Source organism: Siphateles boraxobius, unplaced genomic scaffold, assembly GCF_051911475.1.
Source record: "Siphateles boraxobius isolate OS27281-9 unplaced genomic scaffold, OSU_SipBor_1 52, whole genome shotgun sequence".
In the NCBI taxonomy this organism is placed as follows: Eukaryota; Metazoa; Chordata; class Actinopteri; order Cypriniformes; family Leuciscidae; genus Siphateles; species Siphateles boraxobius.
The window spans coordinates 1,720,506-1,742,930 of NW_027509164.1; the positions used below are offsets into that span (position 1 = coordinate 1,720,506).

General features: G+C 40.4%; 2 protein-coding genes and 2 long non-coding RNA genes across 5 annotated transcripts in view; 1 reads left to right on the plus strand and 3 right to left on the minus strand.

Annotated features, from left to right (window-relative positions):
- The window catches only part of LOC143713576 (uncharacterized), a 380,928-nt gene that overhangs the window by 167,997 nt on the left and 190,506 nt on the right, over positions 1–22,425 (plus strand). The window lies entirely within an intron of this gene.
- LOC143713569 (uncharacterized) lies at positions 428–1,517 on the minus strand. The gene is made up of 3 exons (XR_013195129.1): positions 1,461–1,517; positions 927–1,025; positions 428–844 (listed from the first exon to the last, which is right to left on the minus strand). It is a non-coding gene; the product is annotated as an uncharacterized LOC143713569 (long non-coding RNA).
- Positions 13,596–18,215, minus strand: LOC143713568 (uncharacterized). Of its 2 annotated transcripts, none has more exons than XR_013195128.1 (5): positions 14,825–14,897; positions 14,352–14,449; positions 14,205–14,275; positions 14,013–14,111; positions 13,596–13,649 (listed from the first exon to the last, which is right to left on the minus strand). XR_013195128.1 is itself a non-coding variant. In XM_077204878.1 (5 exons), exon 1 carries the CDS (start codon positions 17,871–17,873, stop codon positions 16,734–16,736), a length of 1,140 nt encoding a protein of 379 aa, XP_077060993.1. In that variant the 5' UTR covers positions 17,874–18,215; the 3' UTR covers positions 13,596–13,649; positions 14,013–14,111; positions 14,205–14,275; positions 14,352–14,449; positions 15,087–16,733. The 2 variants fall into 2 exon arrangements, 1 of the variants encoding a protein (XP_077060993.1); XM_077204878.1 differs by lacking the exon at positions 14,825–14,897 and adding an exon at positions 15,087–18,215.
- Positions 18,467–21,304, minus strand: LOC143713566 (uncharacterized). The gene has a single exon (XM_077204877.1). It carries the CDS (start codon positions 20,052–20,054, stop codon positions 18,783–18,785), a length of 1,272 nt encoding a protein of 423 aa, XP_077060992.1. The 5' UTR covers positions 20,055–21,304; the 3' UTR covers positions 18,467–18,782.

Genomic DNA, 22,425 nt, shown 5'->3' on the forward strand with positions numbered 1-22,425 from the left:
ATTTGATGTTTTTCATGGTCTAATTAAACCTATTTTTATTTAATTATGCTGGCTTTTATAAATTTCAAGTTAACTACATAAAGCTTTAAATCAAACAAGTGCATATACAATAGTTTAAATATTGTCAATGGGCAAAGTTAGTTAAAATTAACATTCAGGTTGGACAATGTTTTAACTGTTGTCCTGCAGACAGTCACTTACTAATTTTAATATTTGAAAATAATAAAAACAACTGTTAAATAACAGCATACTACAAATTAAATGAAAATTATGTAAATGCTCTATCCACTAAGCTTTTTTATGATGCACTTTGTAAAAGACACCAAAAGTTTGTGTAGAATCAATTCATATAATATAATATAGTGTCTATATCCATTTAGTACAAGTAGAAAATCAAAGACATTAAAATGAAGTATATGGCTACAGGGACAAAGTATATTTCAATAATTTTATTAAAAAAAAAAAAACTTTATTTTAAACATGTTGTGCCTTAATAACCCAGTGAGCAAGCCAAAAGGCGACAGTGGCAAGGAAAAACTCCCTGAGATAGCAGTGTGGAACATCATGGACCAAGGGCTGGAGCATAATCAGCGTAGTGGCAAAGGAAGAAACCTTGAGAGGAACCAGACTCAGCAGGGGCAGGCCATCCTCTTTTGGCTGGCACATATTAAAGTAACTATACATAGGCCAAATGTAATACAAGCCATCCATTCAACATTGTTACTGTGGAGATTATGTATTCAGTTGTTAAATAACATAATTGACTATTGACTGCCTGCATATGTTTAAAGCTTTTTCAGAACATTTTTTGAATTGATAGTTGAGAAGAATGTTGTCACTATTTCTAGAAGGGGAAAAGAAATAAACCAAATCACAAAAATGATACGTTTTCAGTAACAAGTTTGAATATATGCATTGTACATTACCTTTTTTAATCAGTTGTACACTTTAGAGAAGTTCATACCGCATACAATCTTTTGATTGGTATATGTGGGGAAATTATGACTTCGGTGAATTTCAGAAATCTGAAAATATTACATTCATTCAACAAAGTGCTATAAGTGAAATCTTAACATTAAACATTTCATAAATAACATGGACATGGTCTGTTAGCTTACCTTTTGTGGACATTTGTATAGGAATATGTGGACTTCAAAATATCAACATTGCTGCACAAATCTGAAAGCGTTATTATAGCGTTAAATTAGTAGATTAATCAGTGCTTGTATAAATGTCCACAATTTAAAATTTACTTCAATAAAACTTACCTTCTTAATAGTTGTGTGATTCTTTATAAAAGTTCATGGTGCAGATAATCTTGTGATGGATATATGGAGGAAGTTAGGACTTTGGTGAATTTCAGAAATCTGAAATTAATACATTCATTCAACAAAATGCTATAAGTGAAGTCTTCACATTAAACATTTCACAACTAATATAGACATGGTCTGTTAGCTTACCTTTTGTGGACATTTGTATAGGGATATGTGGACTTCAAAATATCAACAGTAGTTATTTGTCACGAACACACACACAGACAGCGTAGATCCAATAGCAGGTATTTATTAAAAGGGGTAATCCGTACTCACATCCAGTCCAGGCAAGGGTCAAATTCCAACAAAGACAGTCCAAGAATAAACAACAAAACACGAGAGAGAAGCAACAACAGGAACGGAAGTGTGGGGACATTAAACAACGAATCCGTACACATACTAACACAGATAGGGAATATATACACAGATCTAACAAGACTAACAATGAACAGCTGGGAACAATGATGACGGGGAACAGCTGAGTGCAATGAACTGATGAGTGACAGTGACAGACAGAATGCTGGGAAATGAAGTCAATAGTGAAGGACACCGTGATAACGAGGACCTCTAGTGGACACCTGGGGAACACAAACCCAACACTGTGACATAACCCCCCCTCTACGGAGCGGCTACTAGACGCTCCAAGACAAAACACACAACACAAGAGTTCAGGAGGGAGGTGGAATGGTGGAGGATCAGGGGGAGGGATGGGGGGCCAGGTCCATGAAAGGGAACAGAAAGAGGGGGTGATGGTTTAGCCGGGGGCCAGGGCGGATGCAGACAGTCCATCGGGCGGCCAGGAAGAAGCAGACAGTCCATCGGGCGGCCAGGGCGAAGCAGACAGTCCATCGGGCGGCCAGGTCGAAGCAGACAGTCCATCGGGCGGCCAGGGCGAAGAAGGCGACCCATCGGGCGGCCAGGGCGAAGAAGGCGACCCATCGGGCGGCCAGGGCGAAGAAGGCGACCCATCGGGCGGCCAGGGCGAAGAAGGCGACCCATCGGGCGGCCAGGGCGAAGAAGGCGACCCATCGGGCGGCCAGGGCGTAGAAGGCGACCCATCGGGCGGCCAGGGCGAAGAAGGCGACCCATCGGGCGGCCAGGGCGAAGAAGGCGACCCATCGGGCGGCCAGGGCGAAGAAGGCGACCCATCGGGCGGCCAGGGCGAAGAAGGCGACCCATCGGGCGGCCAGGGCGAAGAAGGCGACCCATCGGGCGGCCAGGGCGAAGAAGGCGACCCATCGGGCGGCCAGGGCGAAGAAGGCGACCCATCGGGCGGCCAGGGCGAAGAAGGCGACCCATCGGGCGGCCAGGGCGAAGAAGGCGACCCATCGGGCGGCCAGGGCGAAGAAGGCGACCCATCGGGCGGCCAGGGCGAAGCAGGCGACCCATCGGGCGGCCAGGGCGAAGCAGACGACCCATCGGGCGGCCAGGGCGAAGCAGACGACCCATCGGGCGGCCAGGGCGAAGCAGACGACCCATCGGGCGGCCAGGGCGAAGCAGACGACCCATCGGGCGGCCAGGGCGAAGCAGACGACCCATCGGGCGGCCAGGGCGAAGCAGACGACCCATCGGGCGGCCAGGGCGAAGCAGACGACCCATCGGGCGGCCAGGGCGAAGAAGACGACCCATCGGGCGGCCAGGGCGAAGCAGACGACCCATCGGGCGGCCAGGGCGGTGAAGACCCCTCGGGCGGCCAGGGCGGTAAAGACCAGGGCGAGGGCGACCATGGCACAGGAACAGCAACAGACACCGGCTCATGCACTGGAACAGGCACTGGCTTTGGAACAGACATTGGCTCCAGCTCTGGAACAGGCACTGGCTCTGCCTCCGGCTCTGGAACAGACACTGGCTCTGCCTCCGGCTCTGGAACAGACACTGGCTCTGCCTCCGGCTCTGGAACAGACACTGGCTCTGCCTCCGGCTCTGGAACAGACACTGGCTCTGCCTCCGGCTCTGGAACAGACACTGGCTCTGCCTCCGGCTCTGGAACAGACACTGGCTCTGCCTCCGGCTCTGGAACAGACACTGGCTCTGTCTCCGGCTCTGGAACAGACACTGGCTCTGCCTCCGGCTCTGGAACAGACACTGGCTCTGCCTCCGGCTCTGGAACCGACACTGGCTCTGCCTCCGGCTCTGGAACCGACACTGGCTCTGCCTCCGGCTCTGGAACAGACACTGGCTCTGGAACAGGCACTGGCTCTGTCTCCGGCTCTGGAACAGGCACTGGCTCTGCCTCCGGCTCTGGAACAGGCACTGGCTCTGCCTCTGGATCAGCAGCCACCGGCTCAGGAACTGCAAACAGCAGCTCAGGAACAGTCACTAGAACAGAAATGGTAACAAGGACACACACAAACACATAAACAAACACTGGCTCAGGCACTGGAACAGGCACTGGCTCTGGAACAGGCATTGGCTCTGGAACGGGTATGGGCTCTGCCTCCGGCTCTGGAACGGGCATGGGCTCTGCCTCCGGCTCTGGAACGGGCATGGGCTCTGCCTCCGGCTCTGGAACGGGCATGGGCTCTGCCTCCGGCTCTGGAACGGGCATGGGCTCTGCCTCCGGCTCTGGAACGGGCATGGGCTCTGCCTCCGGCTCTGGAACGGGCATGGGCTCTGCCTCCGGCTCTGGCACGGGCATGGGCTCTGCCTCCGGCTCTGGCACGGGCATGGGCTCTGCCTCCGGCTCTGGCACGGGCATGGGCTCTGCCTCCGGCTCTGGCACGGGCATGGGCTCTGCCTCCGGCTCTGGCACGGGCATGGGCTCTGCCTCCGGCTCTGGCACGGGCATGGGCTCTGCCTCCGGCTCTGGAACAGCAGACATGGGCATGTCCAGGATCCTAACCAGACGCTCCAGATAGTCCAGATCCAAGAAGGCAGACAGCACTGGCTCTGCCTCCGGCTCTGGAACAGGCATTGGCTCTGCCTCCGGCTCTGGAACCGGCAATGGCTCTGCCTCCGGCTCTGGAATGGGCACTGGCTCTGCCTCCGGCTCTGGAATGGGCACTGGCTCTGCCTCCGGCTCTGGAATGGCCATTGGCTCTGCCTCGGGCTCCGGCTCTGGAACAGCAGACACTGGTTCCGGCTCTGGAACAGCAGACACGGGCATGTCCAGGATCCGAGCCAGACGCTCCAGATAGTCCAGGTCCAGGAAGGCGGACGGAACGTGAACAGTCTCTCGCTGGGCAGACGTGACGTGAACAGTCTCTCGCTGGGCAGACGTGACGTGAACAGTCTCTCGCTGGGCAGACGTGACGTGAACAGTCTCTCGCTGGGCAGACGTGACGTGAACAGTCTCTCGCTGGGCAGACGTGACGTGAACAGTCTCTCGCTGGGCAGACGTGACGTGAACAGTCTCTCGCTGGGCAGACGCGACGTTAACAGTCTCTCGCTGGGCAGACGCGACGTTAACAGTCTCTGACTTGAGAGACGTGCCGTGAACAATCTCTGACTGGGCAGACGGGACTTGAACAGTCTCTGACTGGGCAGACGGGACGTGAACAGTCTCTGACTGGGCAGACGGGACGTGAACAGTCTCTGACTGGGCAGACGGGACGTGAACAGTCTCTGACTGGGCAGACGGGACGTGATACATCTCCCTTTCACCTCCTCTGCGGCGACCTCCACGGGTCCCACGGAACTTTACCAACCGGGTCCCCTTAAACAACTCCCTTCTCTCCCGCTCGGTGGCTGGGGAAGAGATGTTGCAAAACATACCGCTGGATCTTGTGACGACGGATTCGTTCTGTCACGAACACACACACAGACAGCGTAGATCCAATAGCAGGTATTTATTAAAAGGGGTAATCCGTACTCACATCCAGTCCAGGCAAGGGTCAAATTCCAACAAAGACAGTCCAAGAATAAACAACAAAACACGAGAGAGAAGCAACAACAGGAACGGAAGTGTGGGGACATTAAACAACGAATCCGTACACATACTAACACAGATAGGGAATATATACACAGATCTAACAAGACTAACAATGAACAGCTGGGAACAATGATGACGGGGAACAGCTGAGTGCAATGAACTGATGAGTGACAGTGACAGACAGAATGCTGGGAAATGAAGTCAATAGTGAAGGACACCGTGATAACGAGGACCTCTAGTGGACACCTGGGGAACACAAACCCAACACTGTGACATTATTGAGTTTCTGCACAAATCTGGAAGTGTACAATTAGATTAATCAGTGCTTGTATAAATGTCCACAACTTAAATTTACTTCAATAAAACTCACCGTTTTATTAGTTGTGTGCTTCTTTATAAAAGTTTATGGAGCAGAGAATCTTGTGATGGGTATATGGAGGAAATTATGACTTTCAGAAGTCATTCAGAATTTCAGAATTTCAGAAATCTGAAAATATTACATTCATTAATCAAAGTGCTATATGTGAAATCTTAACATTAAATATTTCATAACTAACATGAACATGGTCTGTTAGCTTACCTTTTTGTGGACATTTGTATAGGAATATGTGGACTTCAAAATATCAACATTGCTGCACAAATCTGAAAGCGTTATTATAGCGTTAAATTAGTAGATTAATCAGTGCTTGTATAAATGTCCACAACTTAAAATTTACTTCAATAAAACTTACCGTCTTAATAGTTGTGTGATTCTTTATAAAAGTTCATGGTGCAGATAATCTTGTGATGGATATATGGAGGAAGTTAGGACTTTGGTGAATTTCAGAAATCTGAAAATATTACATTCATTCAACAAAATGCTATAAGTGAATTCTTCACATTAAACATTTCACAACTAATATAGACATGGTCTGTTAGCTTACCTTTTGTGGACATTTGTATAGGGTGAAGGGGGTGGATTGGAATCCACTGCTGCTTCGATGTATATGTAATGATTGATTATAATTAAGGTATTAATCAATATTTTTCCTTCTAAATATCAAATGAGTTGAATGACTTCTCTGGAGATTTTACTTTATTTATATAAGTTACCAGTGTGATTACTGAAATGTTCTTTTCATGTATTCTTTAATGTCAGTATTTGATATCTGAATGCAGTGCTTGCTTATTTAACCCAGCTTCCAGAAATGAAATAGGGACTTGTTTTGTGTTTGAGAAAGGTCTTCAATGTGTTAAAACATATAGGGGTCATTGAAGCCAATAGTTTAAGGGGCCATTTCTTTGTTAAAGCCTTTCTTTCCAGTTAGACTAAAGTTTAGCTATCCTTGAGAGAAAGAACGCATTATCTTGATGTTTTGAGAGGACTCTCCTGTTTATAGTGAGAGCCTGGCCAAATCCAACCTTGGAAAAGCTGTGTGTCGGTGTGTGTGTTAGTCTTCTTGGTTACAGGTTAAGGAACCACTGGCATTATTGGAAATTGACTGAGTTGTTGTTCTGGACATGCTGGCGCCCAGCAACCCAAATCTGCGACCTGGAAGGTCATGACGTGCCTAACTTCAGCTGCATAATCGATGGAGATATGCTTCAGTCTATCTGTATATGTGTGGAAAATTACTGTGTTTATCTATTTCATAGCCAATGAGAATCATTCCTCCTGTAAGCAATGACGTAGCTTAGACCTTGGAAATCGTATAACTGCTGTGATCTTTGTAACTGTAAGGGGGGCGGCCTACGAACTCCTGTGCGAGTATTGAAGCTGACTTCTGCTGATGAAACTGCAAACTATCTTCAGTAAATATTTTCTTTAATTTTTTATAATTCTGACTCTGGGTCTTCATTCTTCATATCTGGTTCTGGGTCTTTAACTGTACACCCCTTACAGTTTGGTGGAGGATGCGGGCAATCATTCCGTGGTGACATCTCTGGCAAATCAACACACAAGGTAGTAAGCTTTTATTAATTGTTAGGGCTGTCTGACTGGAAGAGATTTTGAAGGAGAGCGGGAGAGCCTTCACTCCGATGAGGCGAGTGAAGGAGTAAGTTGTAGGCCTACTGCTGAGAGGATAAGAAGTCGCTGAGAGCGTCGTTAAGGGTAACGGCAGCAGACAGCGCAAGCGAAGCGTGCTCTGTGTGGGCCCCGCTGGGCATTAATGGTGTAGCACCACCCCAGCAGAGTACGTCCCTGGACGGGAGGTCCAGTGGCACCGTAAACCTGCTCAATCTCTTCCATCTCAGATAGGGGATCCCCGAATTTAGTGAATCAGGCAGTTAGGGATACTAACAAAAATAGGGTTGTTTGCCAGGGATGCATCAGGAACGATCCCGAGAGAGAGAAAAAAAAAGAAAAAAAGAAAAAAAAAAAAAAGTTGTGACCCAAATTGGCATGGACCAGTATATGTAACTGTGATTTTGGAGTATACTCTGCAGTTTCATCACGGAGAAGCCAAGCTGTGTTGTTCAAAGATCGCCGCCTCCATTTCTGCAATGACTTCAGGTGAGTTTGAACTCTTATTAAGATATGGCAGACAAACTGAGTAACTTGATCAGTAACCTAACAGTCCTGAAACTAATAGTGAGACAGAAAAGAGCGAACGCTGTAAGCAGCTGTGCTCGGAAGCCCTCACTTCAGAGAAATTTGCAGAAATTATTAAGTAAATGGTTGTCTTGATAAGTTTTGCTTCTGTTTGGAAATTTAAACAACAACTTGACTGGCTACAAACAAACAAAGAAACTGAAAAATTTAAATGTTTAGCCTTGTATTGCTTACGATGATTACAAAAAGCAAGTATATTAAATTATGGGTCGAAGATCATTTCCTTGGACAAGTGTGACTAAAGTTAAACAGAAACTTTGTGAAAACAACTTAGAATATTTTGCAGCTTATGAAAATTAATGTTCTGCCAATAATAATGATGAAGATTATGATTGGGCTATTATGATTAAATCAGCCACTGGTGGACTGTAAAAGAATACAGAGAACTGCTTAATCAGTGGCTCTGTTTGCATTCCTGAATGGGACACACACTGATTCAAGGGTGTGCAGTAAGTTGGAGCCGAGAGTGTTTTAATGGTGGTCATCAGGACCATTTAATACGTAACTGTAAATGCCCACCGAGAAGGTGTTTAAAATGTGATAAAATGACAACACATTTTTGGTAATAATATTGGTTTGAAAGTAGATCAGTGTTTAAATGACGACAGTGACATTTTTCGTCTGAGAAATAAGAGATAAAAAGGTCAAAAGATTGAAGTCTTAAAGTGAATCCTTTTGAAGAAAATATCTATAATAGTAATTTCTATAATAGTAATTTTTATAAGTGAATTGATGAATACAGGTTGATGTAAAATTAATGACTCCAACAGATGTGAGTTGCAAAATATATCAAAGTAACTAAAAGGATGATTGTGTTGTAATTAAACATTTTAAAAAGGTTTTAGATGATCTAGAGAGACTAATCTCACAGATGATTTACAATAACTGCAAAAGTATCACAAGCAGAGAGTGCTTGCCTCGTCAAACTTATAGTCTGAATCCTAATTGGAGATTGATAAACTCCAAGAGAAAACTAAAGTCAAATATTAAACTATGGTTGAGAACTTGACAATTAAAATTGAGATTGAGAAATGTGAAACGTTATTGAGAACTAGAATAATTATTTTTATGGAAGAACAAATAAGCAGAAGTAGTAGGCTACTGAATTAACAGTTGCTAAATGTAAAATCTGTAGAAAGGCATCTGATTAAACAAACAGCTTGAAAAGTTGACCATGAAAGAGCTAGAAGCTGATGTTTTGCTTTCAAAAGATAAGTCTGCTATTGGCTGTAATGAAACAGTTCGCTTATCTAAATCTGATGTGTGCTGTGGCTGAAACAGCCAGTGCGACAGAGACTCAATCTGAGTGGAAATTTGTAATGTCTAGATTCCCTGACGTGGGCAAAAGACAACTGTAAAACTATGTTTATTTGAAAACACGTTTAATTACTGGCAAAGATGCCTTAAGCTGGGATAGAGTTAAAAGATGGTAGATAAAAGTTTGATGTTAGAAGTATATGAGAGAGCAGTGTACCAGTCTGAATGTCTCAGAGTCTCTCTCTCATTCAATGTCAGCTAAAAGCTGTTATCTGAGCCTGTGTCATAAGTGATAATAAGCTATTTATAGTAAAGCACAGTGTTTCAGTTGAAAACCATAGACACAGAGATGTTAAAAGAAATCATTACCATTCAGAGGGCAATTTGTATTTAAATGTTAAAAATGTTAAAAGTAAAACTGAATGACTTTAAAGAAGTCTTTAAAATAATACAGACCTTAAACGATAGAGGTGACATTTTGATTAGCGTATTTTAGGACCAGTAACAACTTTGTCTCATTTAGTCTCCACCATTCAGGACCGATGGCTCCGGCTACAGATGAAGTACACTGAATGTACGGTTGTGATCTAAATTTACTGAGTATAGTCTAAGTAGCTAGGTTGCTGCTTTTAAGATAGTTAATGGATTTAAGTGATTAAATACTGTTGTTATTGACCTGTCTCCCTGTGAACACTATTAGGCAATCGGAATGGCTCTGGTGACTCTTGAACGTGCCTTTCCTAAGCTCCAGAAAACAGCTGAGTTCTGTTGAAGAAAACTGATTGTATTGGGAATGAGCGGTCACCAGTGTGTACGTGTGTACGAGTGGCTACTCAATGACGGGATGATCTTCCTGGCCAGGGGACAGCCTAACGCAGGGGGTCACGAACACTGGGCACCTCCGGATGCAGGTGTTATTTGTGAGAAAGGTATGAGAGTTGAGCGCTGATTACTGGAGGCCACCGGGGTCAGCAGAGCATTGAGAGGTGAGATGCGCTGTGAGGTTAAAATTAATGTTACGGCAGTCTGACCCAGAAATGTGAGTTCCTCTATACCACTCACCAGAAACCGCATTGATTGTATGGCTTGTTTTTCATTGTGACAAGTGTCTGCAACTATGCCAGGGGAAGACACCCTGAAGAGAAGAAAATTAAAGATAAAGAGATAACGGGAGTGGGCTTTCAGGAGCCAGCTGATTCCATGAGGTGATTGCCATTATTTGCTGCGGAGACAGTAACAAAACTTAATTATATGAGGGACATGATGTTGGTTGCCATATGGGCAAGTAAAATGTACAGAAGAGTTAATGTTGAGCTAATATGTCTATAACATAGTTTTAACTCCTGAAGGTCGTTAGGCATGGTGGTGGCTAAAGATGAAGACAGGCTTTTGTAGATTTGAGAAGAGTCTGGATAACAAAGGTGAATGGTAAAAGGTTAATGTAATAAATTTAATATTACATTTTGTCTAAATTACAGTCTTAGGAGGCTGTTGAAAAGATTATTTGTTTAGAGAGAGAGAGACTGTCTGAGTGGAGGCAGGGATGGTAACTGTGTCTGTCTTTCTGTTATCGGCCTGCTAGAGCAAGCTGAAGCAAAATAGTGATAATGAACCAAAATCCAGCTGACTTTTCTAAGATCAGATGAATAATGAACAGACATGCTTTGAAACTGGTTAAGAGACCATGTAAAATTAGGTAAAAGCTACAGTAAAATGTGAAGTTTAAAATCTTACTTAAAATTTAAATCTTTTTAGAGATGATATAATGAAAAGCGAACATTAAAAATGAACAGTTAAAATATGTGTCTAATATGTGTGTGTGTGATGGTGACTGCACTCTATGTCTTGTATGTGTTAGTTTGGGGTACTATTATTTCCTGATTTTGAGGATATTGTGTCATTAACCTCTGGAATTAGTGTTTTATCATTACAGATGGGTTAAGTGAAATGACCAACTTTAAAAAAGTTGATAATTCTAAGTCAATCTGATGAAAAGACAATGCAGAACATGGGACGAGCTTTAATTGGAGTGGTTCTCCAGCTCTTGTCTGCTATTGGTAATTATGAATGCTTTTGTCATTTATGATATTGAACTGAATTACTCTCTGGATTAGTATTTTATATAAATTGGAATTGTAAAGAAGATTGCCGTCCATTCTGGGGTAAAACTCTTGTCTAAATTCAACTGAGGGTCTAAATTTAAATAGACAACTAGGTGGGATCATAAGGATAAACGTAGGAAAAATATATATATATATATATATATATATAGACTTGACGGCAGAGAGACAAAGTGACACATTGGCTAAGTCACTATCCAAATTATCCAGAGTGAGCTCCATCATTTTTATTGAAAGGCCGGAGGGCGAACAAAGGAGGAGTGAATATAACTTCTAAAAAGAAAAGGTTTTATTTCTCAATCCATTAAATGTATGTATGACATTAGATGTCTAAGAAAACTACAATTTAATAAAGGTAAAAAGAGAAAGCAGCTATATGGCTGTGGGCTGGGATCTGAGTAACATAATATTTTGGTTTCTGTAAAACTGTAAAGATAAGTGGAACTGAGGCAAATACTGTGAGAAGTAGTTATAATGAAAAATAAAGTTGAAGTTAATGATAAGAAAACAAGAGTATTGAAGAATTAATAAAATACCATGATTTCCCTAACGAGGGAACTTTAAGTGTCACTAGGCTGACAGTGGTGAGAGACTCGGATGCAGAAGGAACTGGCATGTTGGGCAAGATGGAAGAAATATAGTAGAAAAAAAAATGTATGTTATGAAAATACAATTTCTGATAGAATTTATGGAAGTCAAATTAAGTTTAAATGGTATGGAAAAGTGAGTTTCAAAATAAAAAAAATAAGACATTGTATGATTGACAGGGATTCAAGTGATATAAGGATAAGGAATGAACAAAAGCTTTATTAAGCAGAATGGGGAACGATCCTATATTTTAGTGGTAAAATAATGACTGAAATGATGATGTGAATTTGTTTTATTTTATTTCTATTTTTGAAACAAACAAAAAAGGGTATAAGATGTTATACAATTAAAATGGTACATGCTATCTGACTGTAAACTGAAGGATGATTTCAGTAAAGACTTAAAGTGCTTACATCGATTATTATGGGTCTTATTTTTTTTATGTGTTTATTTTCAGTTCGACAACCTTTGTGTTCTCAACCAGTGTTTTGAACCTTTTGGGTCTATAAATGGGAGTAGTGAAAAGAATGGATTAACTATTCTTCTTAGTTTATTATAAAATGAAAATTGGAAATTCTTGGAAATTATAAAAACTAGTGCATATATCCTGGTATTTATGATTAAATATGTACTTGTATTGTATCAGTTAATTTGATGATGAAACCAAATTAGCCAAGATGAATAATAGCTGTGTAAGACATGTAAAGACAGCTATGTCCAAAGGTTCTGGAGATCAATATTGTAGTATGTGGGATATTTTGTTGATATTAAGTCATTGAAGGAAAAATATATTGTTTGTTTTATAAAAATTAACCTGACAGAGGAGCATGGGTCAGAAACCTAACATTCTGAAGCAGCCTCTTTATGGATAGACCAGATGTGATGTTTAGGTCTCCACATTGGTCTAAAACGGGGGACTGAAGGGGGTGGATTGGAATCCACTGCTGCTTCGATGTATATGTAATGATTGATTATAATTAAGGTATTAATCAATATTTTTCCTTCTAAATATCAAATGAGTTGAATGACTTCTCTGGAGATTTTACTTTATTTATATAAGTTACCAGTGTGATTACTGAAATGTTCTTTTCATGTATTCTTTAATGTCTGTATTTGATATCTGAATGCAGTGCTTGCTTATTTAACCCAGCTTCCAGAAATGAAATAGGGACTTGTTTTGTGTTTGAGAAAGGTCTTCAATGTGTTTAAACATATAGGGGTCATTGAAGCCAATAGTTTAAGGGGCCATTTCTTTGTTAAAGCCTTTCTTTCCAGTTAGACTAAAGTTTAGCTATCCTTGAGAGAAAGAACGCATTATCTTGATGTTTTGAGAGGACTCTCCTGTTTATAGTGAGAGCCTGGCCAAATCCAACCTTGGAAAAGCTGTGTGTCGGTGTGTGTGTTAGTCTTCTTGGTTACAGGTTAAGGAACCACTGGCATTATTGGAAATTGACTGAGTTGTTGTTCTGGACATGCTGGCGCCCAGCAACCCAAATCTGCGACCTGGAAGGTCATGACGTGCCTAACTTCAGCTGCATAATCGATGGAGATATGCTTCAGTCTATCTGTATATGTGTGGAAAATTACTGTGTTTATCTATTTCATAGCCAATGAGAATCATTCCTCCTGTAAGCAATGACGTAGCTTAGACCTTGGAAATCGTATAACTGCTGTGATCTTTGTAACTGTAAGCGGGGCGGCCTACGAACTCCTGTGCGAGTATTGAAGCTGACTTCTGCTGATGAAACTGCAAACTATCTTCAGTAAATATTTTCTTTAATTTTTTATAATTCTGACTCTGGGTCTTCATTCTTCATATCTGGTTCTGGGTCTTTAACTGTACACCCCTTACAAGGGATATGTGGACTTCAAAATATCAACAGTAGTTATTGAGTTTCTGCACAAATCTGGAAGTGTACAATTAGATTAATCAGTGCTTGTATAAATGTCCACAACTTAAATTGAGAGGTATATGGAGGAAATTATGACTTTCAGAAGTCATTCAGAATTTCAGAATTTCAGAAATCTGAAAATATTACATTCATTAATCAAAGTGCTATATGTGAAATCTTAACATTAAATATTTCATAACTAACATGAACATGGTCTGTTAGCTTACCTTTTTGTGGACATTTGTATAGGAATATGTGGACTTCAAAATATCAACATTGCTGCACAAATCTGAAAGCGTTATTATAGCGTTAAATTAGTAGATTAATCAGTGCTTGTATAAATGTCCACAACTTAAAATTTACTTCAATAAAACTTACCGTCTTAATAGTTGTGTGATTCTTTATAAAAGTTCATGGTGCAGATAATCTTGTGATGGATATATGGAGGAAGTTAGGACTTTGGTGAATTTCAGAAATCTGAAAATATTACATTCATTCAACAAAATGCTATAAGTGAATTCTTCACATTAAACATTTCACAACTAATATAGACATGGTCTGTTAGCTTACCTTTTGTGGACATTTGTATAGGGATATGTGGACTTCAAAATATCAACAGTAGTTAGAGTTGCTGCACAAATCTGAAAGCGTACCATTAGTAGATTATCAGTGCTTGTATAAATGTCCACAACTTAAATTTACTTCAATAAAACTTACCGTCTTAAAAGTTGTGCGATTCTTTATAAAACTTCATGGTGCAGATAATCTTGTGATGGACATATGGAGGAAATTATAACTTCAGTTCGTTCAGAAATCTGCAGAGATTACATGCATATAACAAACTGCTTGATGAAAGTGAAGCGGTTTACACAAAGACATATTGCCATTAATGTAGATAATCTGTTAACTGAAATTGACATGCTTTCATTCAAGCTTTGCAGACATAAAATCAAAAAAACCTTTTTTGATCAGCTTTGTGCTTCTGTAGAGGAGTTCATGGAGCAGAAAATCTTGTGATGGGTATATGGAGGAATTATGACTTCAGTGTTTCAGAAATCTAAAAAAAAAAAAATTACTGACAAAAAGGTAAGATAACACAGTTTATAAATCTGAAATTATATTGTTAGTTGATAGTGCCTTAAATATTTTCTTTTTAAACTATTAAAATGTACACAATCATGCCAACTTACCTTTATATGTGAAGTTTTCTAGATCATTTTTAGATGTTTTCTTGTAATCCTATTAATTTAATTGCATTTTATAAGACAATTCCAGGCAGTCTTTGTGGATGCTTCCTATGCAGATTGGAAGCATCCAGTGTTGTTTGGATGGCTTAGACTGGCAGAAATTAGATCAAAAACAAATTCAGCTAAAAACCAAAACCATTGTCTAAAATGAAGAAAAATCAGAAACACAAATTTTACAAATTGAATGCATAAACACTACAAAAACCTTGACTGGATGTAGCTTTGGAGCGCCAGAAAGAAGAGCAATTATGGGAGGTGCTGGTTTGTGCCCGATGAACAATGGATGGAACTTGGTATGGAATGGTCAGGACTGTATAGACCTTGGAATCTCAAGATGTGCGTCACATTGTACGAACAAAAACAGAATAGACGGTGTAGTTATATACATTTCTTAGTTCAGCGTGCTGCATAAATCAGACATATTACCTTACATGAGTAAACCTTTCTTGATAGCATACTAGTGGACTTGCAGAAATTACAACAGATGAATCATTTTCTTATTGAAATTATTTGAAATAAATGGTCTAATAACATACCGTTTTCACTTGTGAACTTGAACAGACCTTCATGGACCTCAATCTCAGATTAATTGTAGCGTGGTAGGGGCACAGAAAAGAAAAATGCAGTTATACAGTCTTCATTATGTGTCATAAATGTCAATTACCTTACTGAAACTAGTATTGCTTCATGGTAACTATAATAAGTTGAAACAATTTCAATTGTAACATTTTCTGCATCTTTAATATAGACATGGTCTATTAACGTACCCTTTTCAGTTGTAGGACATTGCACATGTTGACTGTATCCATGGACTTCCATTAGTTTCCCAATTGAAGATGATGTTAAGAGGTCCTCATTGAAGTCACCCATAATTACTTTCTTTCCTGGATGTTTTTCCAGCTCAGTAATGACATGTAACAGATTTTGTCGAAACACATCAATTTGATATGAATTAGGCCTGTACAGCAGAGCAGCATTCAAACTGAAATGTGGAACTGAGAAGTACAAACATTCCAAATTGCAAGGTTCTGGAATGATGACTTTAAAAAACATGTTTTCACAACAGTAAATAGCAACTCCACCTCCTCGCTGTAGTTTTAAATTACTGAAAAGTGGAGTGCTGTTGTCATAGCACTTAGCTCTTGGATTATGCTTGAACATAAATCCTGGTATTTGTACTTGGTCTTCAACTTTTAGCCATGTTTCAGTTAAACAAATACAATCTGCATTCATAAGTTGTCTGTGAGCTTGAATATCTTGAACATGAGCTTGAAGACTTTGCACATTGTGAAGAGCAATTGTAAATATACCAGGTGTCTTTGAGAAAGTGTGACTTTCTAATGGAAATTTTGGTATATTTTTCATTGCCAAGTCAATTTGATCATTACAGTAGATTACAGACTCCTTGAAGTTTTGAATTATTAGTCCATTGAGAGTTCTCACACGACTCAATGCAACATATGCTTGTCCTGAAGTAAAGATCTTGTCAAGGGATATGACAGCTTTATCTACTGTGAGCCCTTGGACTTTGTGAACAGTGCATGCCCATGCCAGTCTAAGTGGAAATTGGCGTCTTAATCCACCGTTGGTTGTGACTTGATCTTCTTGAACTTCAATTACTGTAGAATTTTGGGAAAATCTATGTCGTTGGTTTGATCTCTGAATTTTTCCCACATTTGGATCATCAAATTCCACATGAATGGCTGATGGAAAGTCATCATCATAATCATCGTCCTGTTTTTGACTTCTGCTAATATGGACAACTGTACCAAAGGCTCCATTCACAAGTCCATCCGAAACATCAATATTTTTCTTTAACATAACTCTTGCTCCAACACCCAAGGAAACACATTTAGCCAAACATGAGTTGAAAACGGTTAAATGAAATCCAACTTTTTTTTTCAATCCTTTCAGTTTTTGGATTTCTCACAAAATCTTGAGCTCGAATACTGATTGCCTCAGGACAAACCTCATTTAGTCTCTGAATATTGTATTCATCAACCTCTTTATTTGTAGGAAATATATGAACATCCCCGCCTTCTTCTCCTGTTTCACGTTGCTTCAACATGTTGATGTCACTTGAGCTTAGAGGTTCATTTTTTTTACGAACTCTCAGACGATTTAAGGTTTCAGCAAAAGTTACATCTTGTTGCCGAACAACTTCAGTTAATTCAGCAATTTCAAAGTTGTTTTCCCAAAGGTTCACTCCTTTTGTATCAGCATAGAGTGGAGTTCCTTTGACAGGCGGCAGCTGATAAAAATCTCCTACAGCTACAAGACTTACTTTTCCAAAGAGGGAGTAATCACCAGTTTGTTTGATTTGTCTCAATCTCCCATGAACATATGACAAAAGGTGATGGTCAACCATGGATACTTCATCAATAATCAAAATCTGCAAACATCCAAGTTTGGAACGCAGAGAATTGATTTTGTCATCACTTAGTGGTTGATATGGCAGTTTGACATTAGCACCAATTGAAAAAGTGTGGTGTATGGTAGCAGCGCCAATGTTGTATGCGGCTACTCCAGTTGATGCACATAAAATCACACTCCAATCATCAGGGTTGTCAGACAGCTGAGACAAGAGTCTAGAAGATTCATAGCATATTGCTTTAATTAAATGGCTTTTTCCTGTGCCTGCTCCACCAGAAACAAACAACCGAAACGGTTCAGGGTTTTCTCCATGCAGTTTTTGTAAACACCAGTCGTGAACTTTGTAAAATATTGCAGACTGTTTAGCATTTAATGATCTTAGTAAACCCAATGCTTCATCTCGAGACATTGTAGCATTACTGTTCTCAATTGTGAATGCAGTTCGAGGGTTCACTACAAGATCTGGAATAAGTGTGTCAGAATCATCTTCTTCAGGAAGTACGTTATTCTTCTTTAGCTCAATACATTCATGGCGCTCCTTCTCTGTTTCAGGACACAATGCAGCCCAAGCATCTTCCAAATCAACACCCAGCTCCAAAACCTGTTGAGCTCTGTCCATTTCATCGCTGTCCTTTTCAAACAGTGCTCTATTAGAATCAACAATAGATTTTACTTCAGTCACATTACTTCCACATTTCACAGCACCATTGTTGTAGAAATCATCATAAGTGTGGAACTTCTCAGGCTTCAGCTGGCAATCTTCATAATGTGGTTAAAAAAGTTGTAGCAGTGAATGGTAGTACTTCTCAGGATCTTTTGTTGGTGAAAATCTTGGATACCTTATTACTGCAGGTTCAGTTCGAGTTCTTCTTACCATATAACCACAATTGTTGTCAAGCTTGATCACATTTTCTTTGTTTTGTGAAGATAGCTCAGCTGTTGACAATATCCTGTATTCTGAACAAAAACTGCCCAGACACAGAATCTCAAAATGTTTTGTTTTTGGTCTACTCTTGTATCGGTCAACCAAACTATTCATCCAAAAACAGTTTTCTTCACCAGAATGGTCATCTTTGTTTTGGAGAACACGCAAAGGCAAACTCATCTTCACAGGATCGGTTCCAATTGGAATAAACTGGACTTTGCAAGAGCATTCTTTCAGGTGCATACCTGTTAGGCGATACATAGCCTCTTGTGCTTAAACTTCTCTGTTGTGTAGATATACACTTCCCAACATTTTTAATGATGATCTTGCTTCAAGATTTCCATTCATAGCTTCATCTTGTGCACGCTGCAACAACAGTCCCATTTCTTGTTCTGCTTTTGTGATGTAACTAATAATATAAACCACTACAGAGTAAGCATCTGTGACATACTGGATATCCATGTTGCCTTGCCATGCGCGCAATAAACAAGGGTTATATTGATTTACCCAAACATCTTTTGGACTTCGTTTCAAGACGACACTCTTCTTTTTAGAACATTTCTTGTACGCCTTCTCAAACACAGCTTGATTGATTCCAATGGATTAGAAAAAGGCATCTGTTGAATCAAAATTGAATTCAGATTCTGTTAACGCAGTTTTGATTTTCTTCAGAATTGCACTTGCAGTGTCATTTCCATCATTGCCTTTCAAGTCATCTCGTATGGCTCTAGTTATAAAGGTGCGGTTAGATGGAGGTCGTGGAAAATTAAATCTACACACAGTGTTTTTCTTCCGGCATGTCTTGGAATGTCTGCTGCTGTGCTTTTGAACACTGTTCACAGTCTCATACAGTTCAGTGTCATCATCTCCTGGTGTCTCACAAGTGATGTAATGATCTATGAAAGCAGCAACCAAAGCATCATTGTCTTCATTGTCTTCATTTAACTTTGGAGCATTTTCAACCCAAAACAGACAATGAACATGAGGAGATCCACGCTGTTGAAACTCTACACGATAAAAGTAGTCTTTGATCTTTCCAATAGGTTGAGCGGGTGACATAATGACATCTTTCAAAAAACAATGCCATCTATAATCAAACATCCTTGCAGCAGTGACTGGGTTTCGTCTAATTAGTCCACATTTCTCAGACCAGTCAAGCTCATCAACACTGACATTTTTCTGTTCTTGCTCCAGGATGGTGTTGATCATTTCAGGCCATCTGAGATCAGCAGAGCTAAAGGATGCAAAGAAAGTTGGAATACCTAGTTGTCTTATGAGTGCAAAAAGGTCTTTTTGAGTCGATTGCCAATAGGGTGGCGTTCCACGGACTGGTCTCAAAAACTTGTATCCTTCATCATAATTCAATATTTTAGCTAATGACTCTGGGTTTGTCAGCATATCCGAGGTTACTCCTTGCAACAACCTCTTGTCTGACCCTTTTCGCAAAGCAATAGAAACATTAGATACAATTTGATCCAACTCCGACATGTATTGTGCATAGAAAATAAAGTCTGTGCTCCGTGCAAAACGTCCATCTGCGTTGAGGATTCTTGCATTTAAGTATCGTGACAGTGTGATCTTTTTTTCCCTCTCATCATGGAATGTTGGACCACCAGTTGGAAAGAGAACAGGAAAACATTTTGCTTCATTGCTTTTATCTGACAGTAATTTAACAGGACTGTTACCTTCAGCTGGTGCCACATTTAATACATCTTGAAAATGCTGATCAATTACTTCTGAACCAAGATCGACAAGTTGTAAACATGTGTCTGACAAAAGACCACTCTGCTCTTTGATGCAAGTCGAGTCTTCCTCTGGCTGTTCTTCTGTATCATTTTCCTCTTCACTCTTTTCACCTTCAGCTTGTTCCTCCATTTCGTCAGCAACATTCTCTTCTGGTTAATTCAAAGAGTTGATCCATTGTTCATTAATCTCCACATCCTTGTACCATTTATTGCACCTGATCAAACATCTCAGAGCATTTCTAACACGATCAGTGTGTACATGCTTGTACTCATAATGCCCTTTGTAGGTTAACTTGCGCTTCAGTTTTATCCTTATCATCTTGTCATCACATTCATTTCGTGGAAGAATATTTGACACATCTGCAGTATTTACAGGAACACACACGACAGGTCCATGGCAGCCATTTTGTTTTCCACGTGGAAGACAGAGTAACTTCAAAAAAGGAATATTACGTGCCACAAGATGTTGTTCCAAAGAGTTTAGACACTTTAGTTGATTTGGAATGTCCACCAAATGCATATTGTTAGCAACACTCTCTTCAGGCAGTTTTCCACTGATGATTTTTCAATGACAGGTTGGACAAATCCACAATTTGCACCTTGGAGAAAAAACAGAAGTATTATGACATTTTTCATCACAAACATGCACATACCTCAGGGTGATGCATCTTCTCGTCAAAGCAGCAATTTTGTCTCCTTTGTCTTCATAGCATTCTGGTTTGCATTCAATAACCTGCTTTCTGAAAAGTAAACGGTGACAGACACAGCACACAAACTCTGGACCTCTACTCACTTCTTGACGAAAACCAGCAATGGCAACACCAATGTCTTTCTGTTTTTCCCTTTTTTTTGCATATACCTCACAGCCTTTTTATATTTTACTGAAATGAAAGTTTACATCTTTGTGATATTTTGTCTTAGAATACTCACGCACTCTTACTTTAAAGTCCAGATTTTGAAGATATTTCTTCTTGGAATACTCACGCAGTCTTGCTTTAAAGACCAAGTTCTGAACATATTTCTTCTTGGAATACTCACGCACTCTTGTGTTAAAGGCCAGGTTTTGAAGATATTTCTTCTTGGAATACTCACGCACTCTTGCGTTAAAGGCCAGGTTTTGAAGATATTTCTTCTTGGAATACTCACGCACTCTTGCGTTAAAGGCCAGGTTTTGAAGATATTTCTTCTTGGAATACTCACGCACTCTTGCGTTAAAGGCCAGGTTTTGAAGATATTTCTTCTTGGAATACTCATGCACTCTTGCGTTAAAGGCCAGGTTTTGAAGATATTTCTTCTCGGAATACTCACGTACAGTTGCCTGAAATGAGACATTATTTTTATATTTCATCTGAGAATACTGGCAAACATGTTTCTGAAACTGAACATCACGGTATTTTGTTTTGGCATGGGCAATTTTATTCTGTCTGAAATCAAGTATGATAATGACATTGGACTTCTCATACTTCCATTTTTTCTGTCTCTTGATCACATTCTGCAGCTTCGCTTACCTTCCTTTTACGCAGACATGGCATTCTCACCTCATTTGAAGTAGCATTCCCACACTTTCCTGCGCAAATGTCTTGATCTCTGTGCTTGACACATGTCACAACTTCATAATGATTACCATTACAGTTTTTCAAATATATTGCATTGTTTGCAATTACCTCTCCAGTAGGTTTGTGTGAATTCCACCGGCCATCATTAAAAGTCATTATGGTTGTTTTAAATAGATCAGCAGAAGCAAAGATGTCAATTTCAGTGACCCATGACCCAGAATAATAGACTCTAGATTGTGTCAAGTAGTCCTCTACTGAAGTATACTCACTTCTCACATACCTCTCAAATATTGAAGCGTTCATTTTCAGGTGTTTGACAACTGCACGGCGAATCTTCAAATGCTTGTCCTCACTTCCACAAATTGCATATGCCAGTGACCTGAAAAAGCAGCTACCATCTGGTTTGATACTCTTTGTCTGACACGGACCTGCAATGGGACCAAAGTTTGTTGTAACATCACAGTCACTGTTATCATTTTTCAGAAGCAAGAGATCACATAAAGCTTGCTGATCTCTAAGAGTCAAGGGAGAAAAAAACACTTCTGGAATTGAAACCTCAGTAATAATTATGTCATCTACTACAACATTTTCAACATGAGATTTTTTAACCCGTTTCTCAGAGACCTGCTCATCCTGCTTTTTTCTTCTCCCCCTTTTTCCTTCACTTGGCAACACATTACACACTGGTTGCAACATTGAAAGGTTAGTGCTGCTTGAATTTTGAACTTCAACTTTAGGTAATTGGATGTCAGATGATCTTACCTCAGTTGTCACAGATTTGCATACCTTGGGTGTGCGTTTTAAGACTTCGCTATAAAGTGCTGTAGGATTACAAATTTATTTAAATGTTTAATTTAGATTTCCAATACAATAGTATTTTATATTGAGAAAGTTTAGAAATTATGAGACCAGGAAATCTCTGCAAACGGTAGGGGTTCCCAGCTG